At 43.8% G+C, this 24,949-nt stretch overlaps 1 protein-coding gene across 1 annotated transcript; it reads left to right on the top strand.

Annotated features, from left to right (window-relative positions):
- The first annotated feature begins 1,024 nt into the window (after window positions 1-1,024).
- Window positions 1,025-20,069, top strand: smad6b (SMAD family member 6b). The gene is made up of 4 exons (XM_068603358.1): window positions 1,025-2,499; window positions 4,834-4,890; window positions 5,405-5,482; window positions 19,187-20,069. Exons 1-4 carry the CDS (start codon window positions 1,701-1,703, stop codon window positions 19,726-19,728), a joined length of 1,476 nt encoding a protein of 491 aa, XP_068459459.1. The 5' UTR covers window positions 1,025-1,700; the 3' UTR covers window positions 19,729-20,069.
- The last annotated feature ends 4,880 nt before the right edge of the window (window positions 20,070-24,949 follow it).

Genomic DNA, 24,949 nt, shown 5'->3' with positions numbered 1-24,949 from the left:
TTAGAGGACGTGACTGTATCACACATGTTTTCAAAATAATATCTTGAAACAATTGTTGGGTATTTTATATATATTATATATATATATATATATATATATATATATATATATATATATATATATATATTCCTTTGTCTAACGTAAATTTTGGCCTCAGACAAATTAAGATCACTTTTTTCCCCCTTTTTTGAAGTTACTTTACATGTGAGTGATACTTGTATTGCCCTCCTGGTGTTGTAACAGTGGTATCACCACAGTCCTACTTGAACATACTTTACATTTTCAGGTTGAGACCCCTGTCAATTGTGAGTTTATGAAGGTAATATCCACTGCATCTACCCTTAGTACAGTAACTTGTAAATGTTAAACTGAAAGCATTCAGAAAAGTGCTTCACTTAATTCACTATATCTGAATGTATACTTTTTTTTAAAGGCTGATAACTTTACCGTTCATAATCCTCATTAAAAAAATCCAAACTCTAATTTGATGAGTGTCCACATCATATAAATTTCCATTGATGCGCGTGTTCCCGTATCTCATTAACATAAATAAAAAGGAACTGTGACTCTTTAGTGCTGCTTAAAAAAAAAGACACCAACACTTACGCATTAAAAGTTTCTTCGTTGCGGTTTTTCCTGCTCATAACAATCACATCCTGTCGGCAGCGCAGATGTAAATAAGTTTTCGTAACTTTAACTTAAAACCTAGAGGTGGGTGTTTCGCCTTTAAGAGTTAAGAAACTTGAAACCTTGTTTGCGCAACAATCAGTGCAGCTCACAGCCGCCAAAGTGTCTAGACTAGCACATGATGGTAGTCAGCCAATGGCTCCACCGCTCTCCTCGGGGGCCCCGCGTGTGTGTGTGTGGGTGAGCGTGTGTGTGCGATGTGTGCGTGTGTGTGTGTGCGCGCGCGCCTGCGTGTCTGTGTGTGTGTGTGTGTGAGGAAGCGGGGAAAAAAAGAAAAAGAGAGAGAGAAACGGGGAGAAAGAAAGGGATCTGGGCTGCAGTTTGGTTTAGATCTGAGTACAGAAGCAGGAGCGCGACTCAGCCCCGGATTGTTCCTCTTCATGTAATTTCTCCTCGCGTGGATATTTTGTTGGGATTGTAAAAAACAAAACAAAAAAAAAACCCACTGACAAGAAGACGACAAGGATCCTGATTTCTAGTGCATTTTCCTTGGGATTAAATCGCCTCGAAGTACCTCATGCTCTTCGTGCCGGTGTAGAAAGTAGATCTGAGCTGTTAAAAGTCCGAAACTGTTTCAGGCTGCGAGTTGCCGTCTTTGGCTGAAGGCTTCTTTCTGGTTTTGGATTATGTTTCCATGTATATTATGTTATGTTATTATGTATTCTACCTTGTTCATGCGTTCGTAACAAACACATAAACGGTCAATTCTGCAGCGATCCTGGATAATAAGTCACAATTCCACCCGCTTGGTCATTTACAGCACAATCGGCTAAATGAATGCATTTTGATCGAAATGTTGCAGTGCATTTATTGCGCGATTTCGTTGTTGTAAATGCAACTAAATAGCCTTCCCTCTCATGTTGCGGGTTTACCACAAATGCTCGTCAATTGGCTGTGCATGCATTGCACGGCATTTCACAGACATTAATGTTTTGCAACGACCGTAGAAGTATCTGTGATATTCGGATATCCGTACAAGAATAAAACCCTCATATAGATTTTCAAGTTGTCGTATGTTCAGGACGAAACGCTCAGGTCTTGTGCGGCGACTCTGGAGAAGCCGTTTGGTCCCAGATAAAGAAGGGGAAGATGGAAATGGCACAACTAGTGAGGGCTGTCGGGACGATCTGTTCGGAAACAACCCAGAGAAGATTCCCAAAAGGGAGCTCGCACCGATGACCCCTAGCGGGTCTCTTGTCGGGGACATAGGGGGTGTGTGCACCCGGAGCCCCGTGGAGAGCAGCGGCTTGGGGGTCACGTCGGACCAAGATGGGGGTGCAGTGTGCATCCAGCAGCAGGGAAGCCCCCGCTCCATACAGGAGACAGAATACAGGACAGTGACGTGCTGCTTATTTAAAGACCGGGACCACTCCGAGCTCAGGGGTCCAGAGACGGCTCAGGGTACCGCGGATCCAGGGTCGTGTCACTTCGTGCTGAGGAACCTTGGACCGCGGGATAGCGGCTCTCCTGAGGCACAGGAGGCGATGCCGCGCACGGTGTTGGAGCAAGAACTGAAATCAGCCACATACTCTCTCTTGAAAAGGCTGAAGGAACGGGCGCTGGATGCCTTACTAGAGGCGGTGGAGTCCAGAGGAGGGATGCCGAGCGACTGTGTTATGATTCCCCGGACAGAGCTGAGGTTGGGCGGCCATGTGGCATCCCCACAGCTGCTCGTGTGTAAACTGTACCGATGGTCCGACCTCCAGCACCCTGCTCAGCTCAAACCGCTCTGTGAGTGTAAGAGCTTTGGGGCTCTGGACAGTCCAGCAGTGTGCTGCAACCCCTATCACTACAGCCGGCTCTGTGGGCCAGGTAAGCACCTCACAGGCCTAGCTGGATGCTGCCAGCAGTAGTCCATTCAGACATCTCGGTCCATGTTGTTTGTTTTGTAGACTACCGTCTTCACTTGTGGACATACCTACGTCCTATAAACATACAAGTAAATGCTGCAGATACATAACAGTCAGGCCTATTTTGTCCATTTGCCAAATTAAGTTTAAAAAAGACTGACTAAAAAGGTCATATTGATAGTTTTTGAGCATATTTAACTTTGCAAGACAGTAAAGCCCTAAGGGGCGTTCAGAGAATCCTTCCCAATAACCATGTTGTATTTGTGTGGGTTTGTTAGGCTTTCTTTCATACTAAGAGATAATTAAAGGCTGGCCGTTTGATTAAATAGTTAATGATCACTCAAAAGCCATCCAAATGGCAAGCTGAACAATAATAAAATCCTGTAGAGATGGCCCACATTTAACAAAACATAAATGTGAGTCAACTTTTATGCCAGTTTGATGTTATTGTTATGGTATTCTGATGTTATCTTGATTAAGTTTATTATATTTCAGCAACAATACCAAAACGCAGGAAAAATATTGATTTGTTTTAATATGTTTGTCACTTTTAAAAGATTTGAGTTGCCTTGAACGTTGCATTTGGATAGTTTGGTGTACACCAGAGCATCGCTCATTCTAGTCTGCACAATCTGGGGCTTTGGATGAAGAGTACTATCATATGGCTGCTGTCCGTACAGCTACTCTAGCATCACGTCTTTGATGAATTCCATACAAACAGAAAGTACATGACAATGTTAATACGTCTGAGAACCTCAGTGCGATTGTCGCAAAAGCAGTTTTTGGTTCTTACCTGTTTCTCGCAGGGCTTTTGCCAGGTAGGCCGAACTATCAACAGTGTATGGCATGACAGGAAAGACTCACTCAGAGGATTGAACCTGGTGGCTAAGATCAGTTTTGTTGTTGTGGTCGAGGATTGAGCTTCACAATCAATGAGCTATCTATGGCAGAACTTCCCTGACCTATATTAAACACATTCGGCAAGCCTGTGATTTGGCAAACCTTAAACGCTGGGCCACTCGACCCCACTGACTCCAGAGAGGGAGAGGGGCACATACCCCATATTGGGACCAAGGCTCGTAGTAGACATATCTCACATGCGCTCATGCGTGGCCCGATGGAGCTGGTATTTCTTTCATACTATTCAAGAAGGGGGGCTTTGAATCAGGACCTTAAACAGTGGATTTTACAGTGTGTGGAAGTGAGGAAGCAAGAAATGTAGAGTTATGTGGGACTAACATTCAATATATGAAATGTGTTTTAATTAAACATATTTTAATCCTTTATAAAACACAGCTCAATGCTTATAAACAAGTAGTACTGACACATTTGACAAGACTGTTAAATCTACTTGGGTTTGATTCTAGAATAATATGAAAGTAATTTACTTCTGTTATGGTCTCGTGTAAACGTTTGTAAGGATAAAAACAGTGCATAATGTGTTGCAGAGAGCTTGGATTGAAGTGGGCAAAAACTTTTTCCTTTTATTTTGCCAGGCATTATACTTTTCGAATGAGATCAGTTTCAAGTTGCGCACTAAAAGCCCTTTTGTCCTAAGGAGGTCCCCTCATGCTATTTAGGTGAAGGAGTGGTGATAATATACAGTTTGCATACTACTGGCGCCAGACTGACTAGCTGTGTATCTGAGTGACTGAGTTCAGATCCCAGCAATTACTGCCGCCACTCTTAAAGGACCCGCTGCTATTATGCTTCTCTCCTTCCCCTTTTCTCTGTAGGCGAGGTCACAGTGTGCTCGCAAAGTTTTCTTTCCTTTGTGCTTTCTTTCTTGTGCAAGTTCTTCTTTTCATTTCTCCTCTTTTTATTGGATTTAAATCAAGGAACACAGTGTTAAATTAAAAAGCAGAGATTGATTTTGATTCATCAAACTACTAACTCAAAGTTATAGTTAGTTAGTCTTTTTGGTGTAGTATTCTGTTGGCTTTATTAGCTTTTTAATGACCTTATTAGCTTTTTAATGACCTTGTCTGTAGTGCAGACACAAAGCTGTGAGAGTTGGTATGTAGTTTGGTGTCTACTTTCAAATGGAAGTGAACTGTTGCAATAGTTGTAATAGGAAACAATTACAGTCATTACACTACCAGCTTGGTCAGCCACTTTACATGAGAGGACTTTAACTTGTCAACCCTCAATTCATTTTTACAATATATTAATCAAAGTATGTAAACAGGGCTTGATACATTCTCTTCTTAAATCCGTAACAGTTTTATCGTTCTTTCTCATAAACAGCATTTCTTCCCTTTATTAATTTATTGACATGCATTGTTTTGTGTTACAGAGTCACCCCCACCTCCTTATTCGAGGCTTTCCCCTAATGAAGAACACAAGCCACTGGGTGAGTGACACACCTGAAGCTTAATAATGTTTCATCATAATTGTTTCTTCTGAATTCTACTGTGTTATGACTTGCAACCAGGTAGTTGTACAACTGTAATGATTTGATTTAGTGTGTTTTTCATGTATAATTACAGATATTAAGGGCCTGCAAAGGGCACATACAGTCTTTTGTACATATCCTGGTTTAACAGGAAGAAAAAGAAATAAAGCAAAGTGGGAAATGTTAATGGTTCTAATTGGGTACAGTTACTGGCAAACTACACGGGAGCTTTTTCAGGCCAGCATGTGGCATGATGTCAGTATGCCAGCCGGAGCCAGTGCCAGTGTGGGTAGCATGTGCTGGGGGCTGATGGATCCACTATGGGATGAAGCCCAATGTGGTGCTAATTGTTTGAACTTAATGCGAATTAAGAAATAAATACCCTGAGGTAGCCATTGAATATCTTGTGCTGATGGTAAGTGACAGATCAGACTAGCCGCAGATGCATGATTTCTGTTTTGTGTCCCCACAGATCTGTCAGACTCCACATTGTCTTACACTGAAACTGAGGCAGCCAGCTCACCAAATAACACACCAGGAGAATTCTCAGGTGGGTGTGTTTCGCCAACTTTCACCAGTCTCCAAATAAGGCATTCATATCAGTCTGAATGTCTGATTAAAAAAAAATAATGATTACCATAAGTTTGTCATCCCAGAGGAGCCACTCTGTAAATACTGAAGTTGTTAGTCAAAATAGGGCATTTCTTTTTTGGTTGGCACAGTAGACATACTGTTTAGCTTTTGGTGGCCAAATGCTGTTTGGAGCAGAAGTATGGTTTGACACACACACACACACACACACACACACACACACACACACACACAAGTACACACACAAGCACACATAGGTGAGTCATCAAACTGACAATATAAACATCACACGAAAAGGAGCTTCCCCTTTGTCATGTGAAAATGTTATGTTTAGTACTATGTTTGATTGAAAGAGATGCTTGATGATGAAATCATCCACATGATAAAGATTATTAGGACATAGATTATGGGCTTTGCTCTTCCCCTGAAGTATGATTGAAGTTGATAGATTGAGTAACAAAGCTCACAAGACAGATGTTTATTTGTAAATAAGAGATAAGTGTCTTCCATGCTTATATATTTGTATGTCTGCATATGACTTTAAATCAAAAATAATACAGGCTATGAATCAACACATTACCATCAGAGTAAATCATAGAGCTACAATAACTGTGTTTAGTGCTGCATTATCCTAAAATGGTAAAAACAAAAGAAATATGATTAGTTTAAAAAAAGAAAAGAAAAACGAGGCGTAATTCTTTCAGATTGCACCATAACAGTTCATTACTCTCCTCTGCGTAGCTTTTGAGTGTAACTGGATGAATATGCAAACTCATGAAAGTAATTTCATTCTGATGTTGTACTTTATTCCTTCTCATTAAGGGTTATTACAAACAGTCTGAGCTTTAAAGATAAAGGTTTCATTGTAAGTGGTGCAGAGGTTCAGTGGGGCGTGTGCGTTGGCCACAGAGCCGAACTCCCCTCCTCTGTTTTTCTTTCAGAAATATTTGAGTGGGATTAAACTGTAATAGGATCCAAGCTCAATCAGAAACACACACAAGCACACATAGTTGTGCACATGCATGTATGCATACACTCACACATACAACTTAACCAAGCCTGGCTGTAAGTGGGCTGCAGGGAGGGGTGGGTTCAGGGAAATGCAGTTTCTCCTGTGATTGGGGCCACACCAAAGGAAGCGAGTGGAAACAGTTCTGTCCTCTGATTTGAAATGAAACACTCCTTTCTCATGGCAGAGAGCAAGCATGCCTCCCCCTTCATACTAGGTCCGCAGCGAGCTTGTAAAGTATCATGTCGATGGGGAGTCAGAGCCCTCATTTTGGGACTTGCAGGGAACAACATTTCCTGTTCAAGGGTCTGCCATGGCTCAGAGGCCTAGAAACTGAGCAGTTGACATGGCTACCTGGCAGTAAAGTATTCAGCCAGCAAGGGCCCCCTCCTCCCCAGTACACATGCTGTCACCACCTCAGCATGGCTCGGCGACACTCCCTGAGTCAACAAATGAGGGGCTTGTCAGAGCGCGCACCACAATTCCTCAGAGACTGTGGTGAGGAGGGAGGATCGAGACCTGCTAGGCTTTGGTTTCTTCCAACTGTGTCAATGCTCGTAAAGGCCGAGCCGGATCACGCTGCTTTGACTGGGACACACTATGCCACTTGGACTTGGGAAGCAGAATGACCAGTGCTCTGTAGGGTGGTAGTTATTCGTGCTGCGAGATAAATTGTGTCGCCAGTTTGTCTCTGGTTATGTTGCATTTGGACCGAATTGCGGTTCCTTGGTTGGAGATACAAAAGAGTGGCCTTGTTGAGTGAAACAAACCATCAGTATCTTCTCAGTGAAACAGATCTTCCACCAAGCATATTCCATCATAAGACCAAGAGCCCGAAGGCCTCTTTATAAAGCTCACTTAGTTCTGCTTTAACACGTTGGCATGTAATGCATATTGTCAAGTTATCCTGTGTTGACCTGGCGATGACTTTCTCTGTGAATCCCCCTGCACTTGTGTAGAGAGAGTGTATGTGTGTAACCAGAGTTGCATGGTATCCAGACTCCACCCATCATGCAGGAACAAGTAAACCTCTTAAAAAGCAAGTCTGGGGGGCACTTGTTGGATGGGTGGGGTGTCGTCAAATAATCATCACTTTACAGCCCGAGGCTACAGAAATACCCACTGAGCCTTCATCTTCTACCAGATGAGCTTGTTCTTCCAAATCGATCAACATAATGGATATTATATATATATATATATATATATATATATATATATATATATATATATATATATATATATATATATATATATATATATATATATATATATATATTCAGTGGAATTCAAAAAGTAATTCTTCCTCTTTAGATAATTTAGTGCCACGTGAATATCAGATATGTATTTGAATCAATACTCTTTAAATTCAAATGTATGTTAGAGTTGCATTTCACTGCAGATTATCTCATCCCTCTGCTTGATTCTTGCCGTTGTTAAAGTGCTAAAATGTTCTTCCTGAGGCATTCTTTAAAAGCTTCCCCATGTGCACATTATTGTATTACTTCTTAGTGTCACACCTCCAGTTACTGTGTGGTCATAGAGATTTGAACCATTCACAGTGTTTTATTTAAACATGGCTTTGTGGGGGAGAGACAGCCCCACAAGGCGCTCTGTGATATCTGTTTACGTCATGAGCAGACCCAGCTTGCATACACAGTATACCTTTAGCCCTGTGTGTGTGAGGGAATGTGCCTTTGGTGGTGCTACCCTCCCAGCCTGCCCACACACCTGTTTCCTCACTGCTTGGGCCTTGTCGTGTGGACCTCAGAGTGAAGCCCTTTGAAGCAGGTCTCATTGCTTCCTGTATGACTGTCTGAGGGGGTGTTTTACCCCTACACATTGAAACTATTATGTCAGTCACATTGTCTCTGACATTAGGGGCTCTTTATTTGTCACTTCTTTGTTTTAATGCTGCTCTCAATGTGGGGAGGCATGCCAAGATGCTTGCATTGCTACTTAAGAATTCCAGTCATTGAGGATATGGTCATTTAAGGAGCAATAAGTGTCACTGTGTGTAGTGATTATCATATTTTTAATAATGTGTATGTACAATGGATGACGCAGGCCATCCCTTTTCGCTGGGTTAAGTCTGTTGTAAGATCATGGCTCCAGTTTGCCTACATTCTTCAGTCATCAGAGGTTGTGTCCTTAATTACCCCAGTGGAATCTGTCAGCATAACACTGTGTGTATACACTCCTGTTGGTGTAAGTTGAGATCACCAATGTAAATTGAGGGGCTTCCTCAGATTTCCTGGGTGACCCGAAGGTGACCAAAAGACATGCATAGTGACCTGAGTGATCATACTTTTCTTTTATTATCCTATTTTTTTCCCCTCCTCCTTCCTGAGAGGGTAGGAAAGTTGGATCGGAGGAGCGGAAAGATTGAAAGTTGTTAGACGTGGATAACACAGGCTGCTGTTGCGCTTACTGGAGGGAAGAGGGCAGGTAGTCAGGGTTCCCACACAGTAATCATACAGTGCCCTCCTCCGTCTGCCTGCCTGTCTCGGCAGGAAAGGCCAGCGCTGTCTCTCTGGATGTCTCGTCTGCAGACAGGCACTGTGTCAGGTCCACTCTGGTATTGACTGATTCTTCCAGGCAGAACAAGGCAGTTAGTAGATAGATGGGAAGGGCCTCATGTGAGTCACGCAACAGATTTCTCAAGGAATTCACAGTGTTCAATGCGGAGGCGCTGTGACCGCAAAAACACATCTGTAAAGCTTCTGTATATACTGTATATTAAGTCTTTGTTTCTCCTTCAGGGTCCTTATATAAGTGCAGAGGCATACTGACAAATTCACACGCACGAGAAAAGCTAATTACATTGTGCAGTCAATACTAATCACAGCCTGCCCGTCTATGTCAGGAAGAGGCGCTAAGGATCAAACTATTCACTCTGTCTGTGTCAGCGACAGTGGAAATGCATGGAATAATTAGACAGTCTAATCAAGGCACGCAATGCCTCTCTTTGTTAAAGTAGATTAGACTGGACCTTTTCGAGTTGATCTGACTTTGAAGGCAAATTATTCCACTTCTGCTCGGATCCAATTAAAAAAGAATATCTACTGCGTGCATCTGAAAACATTTGAGATAAATTGCACCTCTAATTTGGCTGTTGCTTAGAGGGAGTGCGGGTCGTGATCTCGATCAAAAGCTCAGCGATTCCACCAGTCCGCATGTCGAAGTGTCCTTGGGCGAGATACTGAATCCAAAATTGCGCCCAAAAGGTGTGTGAATGTGAATTAGTTTCGATCCCGATGAGCAAGTGGAATCTTGTATCGCGGCCTCTGCCATCAGTCTGAATGTGTGTGCGTGAATGTTGTCATGTAGCGTGAAGCACTTTGAGTGGTCGGATGACTAGAAAGGCACTGTCTAAAGGAATTGTCTCGTTATGTTTTTCCGCATTAGATCATCTATTCTGTTCACTGCAGTGGCCTTTGTATTTTATTGATGGCTCTTTTAAGTTGTGCTCTATTTTTTTCTCCCCTGTGCTGATATGATGCTGGGTGACATAATGTAGTGCGTTGTGCAGATACAATATTAATTTCCTTCTGTGCAAACATCTAGTTGTCTCTATGTCGCAGCAGTGCACTGACTCTGCACTGCTCAGACAGAGGTATGGCCTGACGGAGTGACAACTGCATCAGCATGCTAGCGATGTCCCCCTCCCCAACTCGAGGCATGATCCCCCTGCTCAGTCGCACTGACCCCAGAGTGAAGCAGCCCGGGCTCATCTCCCCCTGCAGCCTGGCACATGGCCTCAGATTTCCACCGCAGCCCTGAGCCTTCCCAGCGCCTGGCCGCCCACACTCCCTCAGGAGCCCCAATGCTCCAGGATACGGGATGTGGAAATAATGTGACTCGAGTGCTTCCACCCTGCCTCCCGAAATCAGGTTTTGCGGATTGTTTATTTGAGGGGAAGGAGGCCTCAGACAAACATCCTGTTTTAAAAAGCTGCCTGGGTTTTGTAGCAATGCAAGGCGGTGAATTGCCCCTTTGACAGGGGGAGACTGAGGAATGTTGAAGAGAAGGCCAGCATCTCAGGGGGATATGAGGGGGCTCTCCTCACCCGTTCGTCATGTCCAGTTTGCAGAGTTCATTTTTAAGCTGGGGGCGGAGGGTTGTAGCTATACATCCTGAAGGGTCTTGTGCTCTATTCTCTCTGTGGTGGTGTAGGGCCAGTACCTTCAGTCCTCATCTCAAGTATCCGTTCCTGTCCTGGGAGGCTGGCTTCCGTTTCCCCTTATGTAACACACATACACAGAGAAAAGAGCCATTGATAAGTGCGATAAAGCCATTTTTCATTTTCCCCTTTCTCAGCATTGTTAGACTGGTGGGTCAGAAATCCATTTCAACTCGTTTTCTCAGGGGTTATGACATTGATGGTCCTCAGATTCCTCTATGTTCTAGATGAGCTATTGGCTCACTCATATAACTTGTTTGTTGTTGTGTATAGAATGGTGTTGTGTGTTTGTATTTGTGTGATTGCAGTGTAGTTTGTTTCCTATCTGTCAGATTGCAACAAGATTTCTGCCCATTTCATTTCGAACTTTTACTTTGTGTTTTCACAGTTTTTAGTTATGACTTCAAGACGTGAACCAGACCAGATTAACAGCATTTCCAATAAGTCTTTTCATAGTTTCATCTATAGTTTGGGACATCTGTATCGAAGCAGCAGAAAATTAGTTTATAGGGAGCTTTCTAAATTGTCACATAGATGTACGGTGTGGGTTATAGTTGCCATTGTGTTGGGATTCCTTCACACAAAATTTGCTTTAAGAGTGGATTTTCAGTCAGAACTGGCAACACAGGTCCTAGACATGGTGAGGTAATGTGACCTCTCAGTGCAGAGTGAAAGCCATGCTAATCTAAAGCAGTCCTTAGAGAAGCCTGAAACCCCTTACATGTCAACAGAAACTTGCCTGCTGAGCTTAATATTTATCTGTCTCTGCCTGGCAAGCCAGAGTGGTGCCAGTGCTGCTGGGTGTTTGACTAACTTCTGAAGGGCTCACAGATAAAGATAAATCTATAGCCTTATACGCGAGTATGAGTCTAAGCTCACAGTGCTGTGCTTGTCATTTGAATTTGCAGAGTGTACTGTACTCAGGATAAGATGGACTATGTTTCATTTTAGGGCTTACCACACAGATAGAAATGACTGTCGGTAGAAATAACAGGAGGTGTGCTCAGGCTATAATTTGTGCCCCATATTCTACCTTAGCAAACAAAGTGAGTGAGCTAATCTTGTCGTGTGCTCAGGGAGGGCTGCTGTTACCATCTTCTCTTCCCTCACACCGCAGCGCAGCACCAGCCTCCACCAATAGCTCCATTCATTCAGCTCAGGGCACGGGGTTACAGCAACAAATAAAGAGCGTGCGATGCCATTAAAAATGTATGGTATGTCCAACTGTTAGTTTAGTGTTTTAGTGTGCCTCCTCTCAAGGCTGAGAGGGGGAACAATACTCCATTTGAGCTTGCCACTGTAAATGTGCTAGCCTGGCAAGCAGTGGTGAAGGAGGTGCCAGTTGTGGATGCTGTTTTTATTTTCTGACCATTTTACCCACAATTATAAATCCAGACACCAGCCTTGGCCAGCTAGGATTTAGGCCTGTGGTCTGATTGCTGGCGAAAATAGATTTAAGATTTTTTTCCCTTCGTCCCCAGAGGAGCATTGACAGTTGTGCCTGAACCTATGGTGTCAGTATTTTTAAAACTCAGAATAGCCAGCGCATTCTTTGAGCCTCCAGAATGCTGTGTGTGGATTAACTGTAGGGGCCCATGTCATCCGACATCTCTACACAAACCTTTTACAGCCGGAGGGAAAGGATAGGAGCTCATTGTTGATATGTTGAGGAGTAAACTCCCAGTGTATGAAGGCCTGTTAATTTTCTCTCTGCTGCATCCGTGCAAACTGAGAGGTAGAGATTAGATTTTTTTGTTTTTCTCTTTCTTCATCTTGAACTTGATCTGCTGAAGCTATATCTTCATTCCACTCCCTTGTCCTAATGTGGGGCTAAGTTTGATAGGCATCATTTGGAGCCTTTGATCTTGTTCCAGAAAGATGACGTCTTTAAATATGAGCAGAAAACCCTTATTTTAAGTGACCAGCAAAACACCCCTGATGACATAGTGTTGGCAATGGCTTAGTGCCCTGTTCTGACCAAGGCTTCCTGAGCATGTTCAAGTATGTGTGTCCTCCTGTTCTAAACAAAGCACAACTTTGGCAAATTGGATTTTGGAATAAAGTTTTTGCCAGTCGTAATTATTACAAGTCATTGAACATGCTTATTTGCAAATTCTCATTGATTTTCTTCCCCTGAGAAATGTTGTAATGTGTGTTTTACTTATCTTGTATTTGTGTGCATTTCTGAAGTCTTTGCTGTGTGACTCAGTTTGTGCAGTCAGGCTGTCGCATTTCAGGGTACGGTTTAGATTAGAGGTCTGGCTTTAGCTTCCCCCTCTTCCCCTCTCTGTGACTGCCAGCACATAATTTACTTAATGAAATCCTGCCATTCCCTTTTGCTTCAAGATTTTTTGCAGATGTTGACAGGGAAGGACTTCGTGAATTATTGGAAATGTTCACTCTTGCATTTTTAATGAATGTCTTGCTTGTTGTGAAGCCTTGTCGGAGATGGGGGAAACAGTTGTCTTTGTTTGGGGAGCTGGTGTCTGGATGCCCATGGTGGAGCAGTGTGAGTTACAGCCCAGCAAGTGTTGTGATTGAAACAGAAACTCTGGTGCCACATTATCCTGACAGAACACATTCTCCTCACAAACTCTGATCCACTGGGCCGATCAATAGGAAACCATTGTTTGAACGACAACTCTGTCCATTATAGCTGGTTCACCTCCCTGCCCGGTTGAAACCAAATATCTACCTTTCGCCTTAAATTAGTCAGACTAGTCTAACTCGTAATAATAGAGTGCCTTGTTATTGTTCATTTAAAACCAAGCTTTCAACATATCTTGACTATATAGGCCAGCAAAAGTCAGGTCCCTCCCTTAGTGTAGGACCTTTCTTTTCGCCACTGAAGAAAAGTATTAATCAAATAAAAGTGTGTCATGTAGAAGTGTTAGACCACACAGCCAACACTTCCCCTCTCATTTGACGTGGGATTTGATGTGAATTTTTCCCCAAAGAAGAAGAAAGCCACCAACCTTCTTAAAGCCCCCCACCCTCCACAGTCCTAGCCAGAGGAGGAAGTTAGGAGGCATAGCAAGGGGAGGAGGGGGAGTTTCAGGAATGTGCAGGGTCTCCTCTACTCAAACGCTCCAGCCTTCTTGGCTTGATCCTCACTCACAAACAAACAGACGCACACACACACAAACAGATAGGTTGTATGAGAAGGTGAAAGGGCACAGCCACCCAGCAGGATGTTTGCTGACTGTTTTGCTTTTTGTGCTCTCTCAGACTCCGCTGGGCTTTAACGCCGCCTGTAGATATGACATTTACAAACATTCTCCACAGTTTTCACAGAGTTTTTACATGCCCTGGAGGACGCTCTTAGGCCTCACTTGCACCACCATCACTTGTCCTCTGTGTCTCTCACACTTCCCAGCTTTGGAGGAAACTTTGAGGAAATGAGCAGCACATTTTCTTCCCTCTTAAAAAAAAAAGTCTTCTCCCCTCAAAACTAGTGGTCTCTTACTCACGCGCCCAGACGGCTCCTCCACATTAGCCTCCTTAGCTTCCTGTGCTTTTTACACCCTCTGTTGTTTATTGATTTGATTTATAGATTCTGTTAGTTATCTGCTATCAAGGGTACAGCACTTTTCCTCCCTCATGGGGTCATCCAGAAACAGAAACAGAGGGAAAGTGGAGAGGAAGTGGATGACAATGTAAAGCATTCCCATTGTGACCAGTCGGGCTTGGTGACTGGATTCAGTTTCGTCGGCTCCCACAGTGTTTTCTCCCAGCACATATCTCTTCCTCTCTCTCTCTCTTCCTCTCTCTCTCTCTCTCTCTCTCTCTCTCTCTCTCTCTCTCTCTCTCTCTCTCTCTCTCTCAGCAGAGAAAGGCCAGACCTCAGGGAGAAAAATCCATAGACGTATAAGAGCAGCTCCAGTTAGCGTGTCTGTCTGATAAAGCCGACTTTGATGGCAGCGATAGCCCAGACGCCAGCCTAAATGTGGCCTGCTCAGAGGTTGGAGTTGGCCAGTAAGAACCACTCTCTACAGAATTAAAGCCATACCATACTCTAAACAGGAGGAGGCTTTTGCTTGTATCAACTTTGTTGTCTTAGTTGTAAAAGAAAGTTAAATCAAACAAAGTAGGGGGTGCACAGGAATGCGCAATTTTTCCCCCTAAGTTTTCACACACAACCACAGTGTTCATAGGCGCGCACACACACACACACACACACACACACACACACACACACACACACAAACACACACACACACACACACACACAGTCCTCATGCCCCCCTCCTCGCCACCAGCCCCCCAGCCTATCAGTTCATTGGTAGAGTCTAATAGCTGGAGGGGAATCTAATCCTTGGCACAGGATGAGAGACTGCCCCCCCCCCCCCTCTCCTCCCGCCTTCCCCTCCTTTCCCCTCTCCACGCTGCTCTCCTCCCCTCGACTGCACTGCTTAAAGGGACTCGCAACAGTGTTTTCCTTTTTTCTTCCTCCTCAGCAAGGTTTTAGAGGAATGTCCCTATCCCGCTCTGGATTAGGAGAGATGAAGTATAATGGAGGTGGCCCCGGAGCCTGGTGGGGAGATGTTAGCACGGAGGGGAAGCTGTTGTTTGTCTGCTGTCCCTGACACTCGGCCTCCCATTCATCTCACTCCAAAGCTACAGAGCTGTGTTTACCCCGGAGCAGCTCTTTTCTGCTTCTCCCGCTGCCCTTTCTGCCCCCCACCCCCACCCCCACACCCTCCGTCCTTTTCATGCTGTCTCTAAGAGCATTACTGGATGATCATCAAGGATTGCCATTGAAACTCTCAGGCCCCCATTTTTGTGTACTTAGTAGTAAGTATCCAGACTCGCCCTCGAGTGCAAGGAACTCATAGCTGGGCAATCTGCTTTTCGCCCATAATATCTAAACCTGTGGAAAAGGCTTGGCCAAGTTGTGTTTAACAAAGGAATATGTAAGGAATTTTGTTAATGGCATGTTGGTTTTCTCTCATAATAGAGGGAAACATATTTAATAGTCATAATTGTGACCGGTATTTGTTGTTTTTATGGCATGTGTCAATCACTGTAGCTTAATGTTTTCATCTGTGGTGTACGGTTATTAAGTACTGTGCAAAAATACAACTTTCTGGTACTTGTACTGTACAAATTATGTTTCCATTTTATGCAACTTTTTAGTTACTAGTTACTTTTCAGATTATGATTAAAAAAAACAACTTCAAATACATTTTGCCAAAGATTCTTACATACATTGACTTAAGTTACATTTTTGTTGGATGATTTCACAGGAATAACATTCTCCCTTCATCGCTGATTACACATTTGCTGCAGATTCATAATTTATGCTGAACCTAAACCGGAAGGTGACATTTTATTCTGTTTTGGAGACATTTTCTGTTCGAGTTCCAGCGAACTGATGAAAATGAAAATTGTTGTTTGTTATCAGACCTGATGTCCTGCTTTTGATACTCTGAATTCCTCCAATCAGTCAGGGAAACAGAAAAATCAACATTTGCACATGGTTTCCATGGAGCTCATGCCTTGTTGTGGAAATCAAGCTCTGCACACTAAATGCTTTCTGTAGTTGGAGAAACGTTTGTTAAAAAAAATCTCTGTTTCCTGTGTGACTTAACTAAGACGTGTAGTACGTGCAGATTCAAGCGTCCAAGGTTACCTTCAATTCACAGAACGTGTGTGAGGGCTCGTCACATTTTGAGTGTTGTAATCTGTTGTTTTATTTCTGACCCCTTAAGGGTAAGCCAAATAGAGACTTATCATCATTTACTTATCATGTTGCTAACTGCTTTATTCCATGAAGTCGTTGGGTCCACAGATCTATGTATCCCCACATTTTGGTTATGTAAGGTGTCAGAGTTGATAAACTCCTTCTCCCGTTTAGGAACTGGAAGTGCAACGTCCATACTGTGACCATTGACTCGGAGACTGACACTAAGAGGAGAGGCTTTTGAGAATAAAATAACAATAATAACATACGCTACTATTCTAATGGGTAAACGAAGCTGTTAAAAGGTTGCAGGGTTAAATGGATGCAGAGCAGCAGTAATTGCTCCCAGCCCATCATGGCTCCGCCCTGAGCAGACTTTCTGAAAGCCCAACATGGAGTTGCAGAGAGTTGGGCGCTTTTGCTGTGGTCAGAGGGGAGGAAGACACCCGCCCTTCCTTCACCGCCTTTTAGGTTTGGTCATATAATGATAATTAAAGCTGGTGTCATGCTCTCATATATCAATTTGGAAAAGGTAGATAAACACATTCAGACACATCAGCAAAGAAACACCGCTTCCTTCAAAATTTAAAAGACGGAGCATTTGACGTAGGGCAAGCAGTGGAGGCCATAGTTGCCGTGGTGATCTTGTCCAAACAGTCTGTCGATGGTGATAGATCTGCTCTGTTAAAAAAGGTCCTGATGAGTTCTTTTCTCAGAGCCTTTATCTCAGCACTACCACTTTGCCAAAACACACAAGTTCAGGACAAAAACACAAACACGATGGTTGATCAGTTCATCTCTGTCCAAGCAGACGCGTGTGCACACAAGCACACGTAGACACTTAACACAACAGAGCAACAGGAAAAGGCCTGGCTCCTGATGTGCTCATTGTCTTCTCTCAGGCTTAGCATTTGAGACATTTCTAACCTTTGTCCTGCTCGTTCCTCTTTTTGGTCCTGGCAGTCTTGCTGACTACCTTTGTCCCAGACTACGTGTGAAAACCAGACACTATTGACCAAATTGCTTTAGCTTTATTCTTCCCATCTCAAAAGGAGGAGACGGTGTCCATTTGGTCTTTTGTGTTTGCGTGCACAGTTTCAAAGTACGTTTACCTTGATGTGTGAGCTCCATTTGATTTGAGACAATAGAGAGCCGTAAACAAGTTGAGGCTGAGTTCTTTGTGTGGCCGCGCCGCGCTGAAGTAAAAGCTGAGCTCAGAGTGGAGGAGCTGGAGTGTGGAATTCACTAATGGCACATGTATGTTGGGGCCCCTGAAGAGAGGGGGTCATTTCAGCCATCAGTGTGTGCGCAAACACACAGAGAGCCTGTCTGCAGCTTCCCCCACCCACACACATCCCCACTCACTCACTCTTTTCCTCCCCCTCCACAGCACAGTGAGCCTTGAACCAGCAGCCGTTTTGTCTGTGCAAGTCTGGTCAACGTTTTTGCTAATCTTTGTATAAACTTTACCAGTGTGGGTCACTCAGCAGAAAGGTTTAGTTGGGTGGGAGGTGAGCGAGGCATTTGTTGCTGTGTGGATCTGCGATGCTCCACCTTAAAGGCGTTTGTTAATGGGGCGGGCGGTCATTAAGCTCTGAGAGGAGAGAGACTGAAAGGAATGAGGCCACAGGCCCAGGCTTTAAATCCTCTGTGCCAATAGACCCTCTGAAGCAAAATAATGGCATCACTCTGTGTGTGAGTTAATGGGAGCTGATAGCATGAAGGCTGGGGGGTCAGCGGGTCACGGGCTTGTGCTAAGTTGTCAGGGAGCTGAATGCCATCCCTGGGCCCACAGCAGGGGGAAGAGCTGGGTGAAGGGGGAGGGGGACCCCCTGCCTGGCCCTCTCCCGTCACCCCCACTCTCGTGGAATGTGAGGAAGACGAGGAAAGAGGAGAAAGAGGCACCCTCATTCTGGAGAAGTAAAGGGTAAAGAGACGGATGTGAGATCATGGGACTCTCTGTGCTTTTTCTTCCTCTTCCACCCGCCCCTCTCCTCGTACCACAGATTTTATGAGCGGTATAACTGTATGACAGCTTTGAGCAGTGTGGACTGAAGCAGCCTCTGAAAGTAGTCAACAGTGCTGTGTGCCTGTTCACTATAGTGAAGATAGAAGTCCACCCAGGGAGCAGTAACTCACTTTGGAGTGCTGAGGGCTGTCACTGGAAAGAGTTCACAGACTGCAGCCATGAAAACTGAATTAGCAAGCTGATTTACTGGACAGAGATGTTTAGGAATGAGGTGCCAACTTTGTTCCACTGTAAAAAGAAAACAGTGTTTTTGTCTTCGGTAGGTTTTTATTAAAATGTGCACAGGCAAACCACTGACTTTTCAAAAAGCAGACTTTTTATCCAGCCCAAACACACTACTGCAGGAAACACTGAGTCTAATCCTAAATTATTTTCTCGTAAGCATAATCTGTTTGGAAAGTGCATGTGTGAGAAGCAGCGACTGCTTCTGTGTTGCGTGGTCAGTGTTTAATACTCACAGTGTCCTCTGGAGGCAGAGGAGGAAACTGCAGGTCTTCAGTTGGACTGACTTCACTCCACTCCACCCCCAGGATATGTATAGTAGCCTGTGTGCGTGCGTGCGTTGGACGGATGTGCATGTAGTGGTATTTATACAAGGCTTAGATTTCAATACACTGCCTCCTTCAGTATTTATAGTGTGGCCATCTGCTCTGAACAATAAAAAGAGATAGTTAATCCGCTAAAACTTCAGCCTTCGTTTTTTACTAGGCCTGTTTGCTTTTGTTTATGTTTCGTTTTAATGACTGTCCCTGTCTCTTCTAGATGCCAGTATGTCGCCTGATGCCCCGAAGCAGAGCCACTGGTGTAACGTGGCGTACTGGGAGCACCGCACACGCGTGGGTCGCCTCTACACAGTGTACGAGCACTCCGTCAGCATCTTCTATGATCTACCTCAGGGCACGGGCTTCTGCCTGGGCCAGCTCAACCTGGAACACCGCAGCAGTACAGTTCAGCGCACGCGAGGCAAAATCGGCTACGGCATCCTACTCAGCAAAGAGCCGGACGGTGTTTGGGCATACAACCGCAGTGAGCACCCCATATTTGTCAACTCCCCAACCCTGGACGTGCCTAACAGCAGAACTCTGGTTGTGCGCAAGGTGATGCCAGGCTACTCCATTAAGGTGTTTGACTTTGAGCGATCGTGCCTCCTGAGGCACACCACGGAGGTTGACCTCCTGGATGGACCCTATGACCCCAACAGTGTGCGCATCAGCTTTGCAAAGGGCTGGGGCCCCTGCTACTCAAGACAGTTCATCACCTCCTGCCCCTGCTGGCTGGAGATCCTCCTCAACAACCATAGATAACACAGATGGACCCCACAAACTATCCCAAATATCATCTACCTAGATTTAATATAAAGTTTTATATATTATATGAAATATATATTATACTTGTAAATACGGAGTCATTTTTACAGTGTAATTATTTATGTATGGTGCAATGTGTATATGGACAAGAGGAAAAAAAACGGAAATGCACTTTGGCTTATATATATTATATATATAAATATATATAAAGATAAAGAATCTTTCAATACCAACTTGAGAAATTATACAGCAAAATTAGGATGAGCCTGGATTCGGTGTATAGTTTTCATATACTATTAATATCCAGACAAAAAGCTAACACCATTCACACATTGATAATAAAGGATTCGCATAATAATTATCTTTGTTTGGTCTGCATCATTAGCTCTTTGATTACCACACTTTCAATATTCTTCTCTGATTTATTTTCATGATATCTGAACAAGTGTATTGATATCCTAAGGTCGTCAGTAGACCCTACATGTTGTGATTTGTCTAAAATGTAAACCATCCCACACGTCGGGACATCTTGTAATCATGTCTTATACTGAAATAAGGTACATGTCCTTGTGTGGGATTTGACGTTTAGACCAAGGATTATAATTCTCTTTTCCCAATTATCCAGGGAGCAAATAATGTAAAGATCAGAGATGAACTTGTACTCACCTTTGCCAACATTTTACAGTTTATTCAGAATGGTCATTGAGGAGAGGACTGTGACGCCTCCACTAGTGGGTAAAAAAAGTTGTGAACTGATTATATTTCTATTCCAGTAGCATCTATAGCATCATGTTAATAGCTAGGTTTTAAAAACAGAAAACTCAACTGAGCCATATGTCCTTGAGATCCCAAGGAGCCCCCGTCGTGAGGACCAAGAAGAGATGGTGCAGCAGTGGACAGTGTAGGAGGAATTGATGAAACTACTTGGTCTCACCAGTCCGATGATCGCTGGAAAGGTGTTTCTACTTCAGCACATTATCGTTGGCCCGTGGTCGCAGGTCCCCGCAGCCAGCTTGTCTCACAATGGACGTTGTTATAAACTGACCGGGGGATGCGGCACCCTGAATCCGCCACAGTGATACTGGAATGTATGCAGAGAAACCAAGTTTTACAAGCCTACTGGAATCTTAAATACTTTAGCCAAGGTGGATGTGGTTTAGCTGGCTTCCTTCATAATTGCTGGTGTAGGGTTGTCAGATTGGCGGTGGCGGTAGTGTGTGTGTGTGGGGAGGAGGGGTGAGGGGGGGGGGGCAGAGGTCTCTGCCAAGATTCAGCAATAGAGGCATTCAGTAACACTCTGATTTAATGAGTGCTGAACTGTGCAGTTACAGGGAAATGTTTTTTTTAAGTGGGCTCTAAAAGACATCAAAACTGTTGGATGAGCTTTTTTCAAAAGTTTTAAAGGAATGCACTTTCGGCAGAGAGACACAATGAAGAGAGGGGCTTTTTTTTGTGACAGGTTGTAATATTTTGTGTCGAAAATACTACTTTCCAATCGTGCTCTGCTGAGTGCAGCGTCTCTGTCCTTCGCCTCCTCCATAAAGGCTCAGACAGCCTCCTCCAGGCCCGCTGACTGTCTGGAGCCAAGACTGTGTAGAGTTCAAACAGCAGAGAGGAGTGGCTCCACTCCGCCTCTGTCTCTGCCTCCGCTTTCTTCCCTACAACTGGGGGCCATTATCCTGCTCCTTTGTGTCTCTGTTATGGGAAAAGGGCCCACATCACCACTGGAGAGGAACTGGCAGACAATTATATGGGGTGGCGAGGAGCTAAGACACATAGTGGGCAGATTACACAAGCCACCACAGAGAGTATGAGAGGGGGCCTAATTAGACGGGGCTGGGGAGGGGCCAAGCGACAACACACATCTACATCTACTGAAGCTGCATCTTTTGAGAGGCGCCTGCTCTGCTCCAGAGCTGGCATAGTTGTGGCAGGAGGACTCTGACTGAGCAAGATGAAGGAGAGAAAGGAAAAGCCATGTAAGCAACTTTGTGTGCTCCATGAGCTCAGGAATGGTATTGATTAGCGGGCTGCAGCACTCGTTGGTTTTCTGAAGAAGCCTGTGTTTCTCTCAGCCGCAAAAAATTATAGCCGCCATTTTGTTCCTTTTTTTTTTTTTTAATTTACTGAGCTGTAGTTGCAGCATTGCATTGATTAAAAATGACTGTTTGCAAGAAAACAACTCAACTTTTCACAACAGCACAAACACAAAGCGTTGTCTTTATAGATGTGCTACATGTGGATATATCTGCATTTGTGTTTCTGTGCACAGATGAGTCTTTCTCAGCTTTGTATGTGGACAACTGCTTTTTAAAGCTCTGAGTTTCGAAACCCTGTTATTATGGCTTCTGTCCTGCCAAAGCCTCAGTGCATTCCTCTGACTGTAGATTCTTGTCTGTAAGCCTCTCCTAAAGCCTAGTTCTTCATGTTCACCGTCAGCTACAAAGGACTGAGGTCTGATAATTACAATGAAGTTAATAAGCTCATGTTCCCTTTAAAAAAAAGGTGAGCACACCTGCAAAAGCATCCTTTGGTTCAATGTGAGAATACATTATTAATGTGATAATTTTAACCAAAAGAGATTTCAACCTTCCCTGTTTCGCTCATAAGATACCAGAGAGTTAAAACCGACACAGTATGGAAGAGTTAGTAGGTCATTTGAGCCGGACATATGTGAAACTACCGCAGCTCGCTACTATTCACTCCCTTTGATGACCCTGTTCTGCACATCTGGCCCCAGTAAAAAACAATGAGGTAATAGCACCTTTTGAAGCTCCCGAAACACTTCTCTCTCTCTCTCTCTCTCTCTCTCTCTCTCTCTCTCTCTCTCTCTCTCTCTCTCTCTCTCTCTCCGGCCTATGGAAGTCTTCTCACCTTTGCTGAGGGTGTTAATTACGGCTCCTTGCAGCTGCTATGCTCGCCACTTACTGGGCCTGCTGACACTTGCCAGTGCACAGGGGATCCACGCTCTCAGAGGGGATTATGGGCCGGCACGCAGAGCAAGCTAAGAAAGGGAGACTTTTCTGTTTTGGTGTTTTTCCACTTTAATAGGCTGAATGCAAGAGACGGATGAGCGACGTGACTGATGTGTCTTTGTGGTTGCATGTGTCTTTGCCTGTACAGGTGTGTGTTGTGTCTATTCAGCCATCACAAGCACTTCGTTAATGCTTTGCTATGCCGATAAATCTTCCTTCCTCAGTGCCATTTTGGTTTTGTATCTCCCCAATGACAAACCATGATTATGCTACTGTGCTGCAGGCCTCTAACTTAGCCTGGAACAGACCACTGAGTAAGCATTTAGGTGGTTTTTCAGAGGCCAAAAGCAGCCTGGTCCTGATGCTCCTCCTCTTGATGCTCTCCCACCCTCCCTTCAGTAATTACAGGGTGCACAGGGGCCTCTCTGACGTACGAAAAGGATTTATTTTAGTGAGTTTCCACAGAGGTTAAAATAATGCCACAGTGTGAGAGCACACACACACACACACACACACACACACACACACACACACACACACACACACACACACACACACCGTCGGGCTAAATTCTGACAGCATTTATCAACAGCTTATTGCTCCCCTTGACCAACTCAAATCATGAGCGCACAGTGGTCCTTATTGTCACATCACGTGACATTAAATATGTTTTAGGGATGTTTTAATTATCTGGATGATCTGAATTAGCATGCTAAATTAGAAACTAACAAAAAAGTCACGTAACTTCAAGAGGTTAAGTGGTATTTGTTTGCATTCTGCTTTGAAAGAGTAAATGGCTGAAGTGGGCAGCAGAGGAAAGTCTCGTTGTACTTTAACACACTCACGCTGACTTAACAGTGGTGTCTCTTCTTTAAGTGCACACAGGCTCAACACGGGTCAATTTCTCAAGCTAATCTAGGATGTTTTTCCTACTTAAAATAACCTTAATCTGTACCAAAGGGACATAATTTAATTTACTGCAACTAGAAAAGTTAGAATCGCATTCTTTATTATTGTTTTTTCTTGGAGACCCCTAGTTTCTTTACTGTCTGCATTTGTCATTTCTCTGGTGAGGAGAACATATATTTGTGCTGAGTTCTCTGTGATATTGTCTGAAAAATATCTATAATTTATACAGTCCTTTAATAGAGTTGCCTTATGGGCTATAATCAAGTCCTTCCCGCTCCTTCATTCTCAAACGTGAGGCAATAGCACATGAATGCAGTTTGTTGCAGCGGTACTGGTTGTGGTTGTGCCTGCCTGTGGGTTGTTTTTTTGTTTTAAAGTGACTCATTGAGAGAACCAATCACAAATCAGTTTTACACTTTCTGCTAAGTAATACAAAATACATTCACTTAACACTGAGTATCACATGTTTTGAGAAGTAATTCTATATATAAAAGTATGCCATGCTCATTGATCGTGCCAAGAACTCAACAATTTATTTCCACAGGTCCAGTTTGTCCTTTTAGAAGTCTGACAGATTCTTTTTTTTTTTTCCGAGGGGCTGTAAAAGAGAAGACCATGGAACGCAGCCCCCTTTTTTTCTACAGGGCTCCTAATATGTTCCATATTGTGAGTTTAAATGGGGTGGACTCAGGAAATGCAGTCACACTGCTTTGCCTTCCAAGCTTCCAGTCTGAGGTTTGGCCTGCAGTGCCGGTGGTTCTGTGGACTGGGGCTGATTGGGCGGTTGGAGCAGCCGAGGCGGTTAGGCTTAACCATGTGGGCTTTCTTCCTCCTCTCCTCAGGAGTCGAGATGTCCACGTCGCTGGTTCTGTTTTGTTGGGGTTTTTTAGCCTGCAGTCGAGCCTCATGTCATTCTGATCCAAACTTTGTTTGCCCACTGTAACTTTCTTTATTATGCAGAATTTCTTCAAGGAATAAAATAGGATTATGTAAAAGTTCTTGCCAACAGTTAGACGAGAAGATAGATACTATTTGTGTGGTGTATATGAAAATAAAGCCAGTTAGCTTAGCTAAGCATAAAGACTGGAAAGACTGTGTGAAGTAATATAATCCTCCGACCAGCACCTCTGAAGCTCACAAATTGACAATTGACAATTGACAGTTATTGACTAAAGTGCATTCAGTTTGAGGTTGAGAAATAGTCCAGCATATAACTCCTCGAAACTATTTTTTACACTTTCTTTTTACACTTTGTTTTTTTGTAGAGATTAAACAAACAAAATGTGACGGGTTAGGCAGGTCTTGTTCCTTTGGTTAAAGCCAGACAAGCTGTT

Source organism: Clinocottus analis, unplaced genomic scaffold, assembly GCF_023055335.1.
Source record: "Clinocottus analis isolate CAN_PGR_092001 unplaced genomic scaffold, fCliAna1.0.p SCAF_6, whole genome shotgun sequence".
Lineage (NCBI taxonomy): Eukaryota > Metazoa > Chordata > Actinopteri > Perciformes > Cottidae > Clinocottus > Clinocottus analis.
The sequence above is the reverse complement of the archived record's forward strand: the minus strand, read 5'-3'. Positions and strand labels throughout refer to the sequence as shown.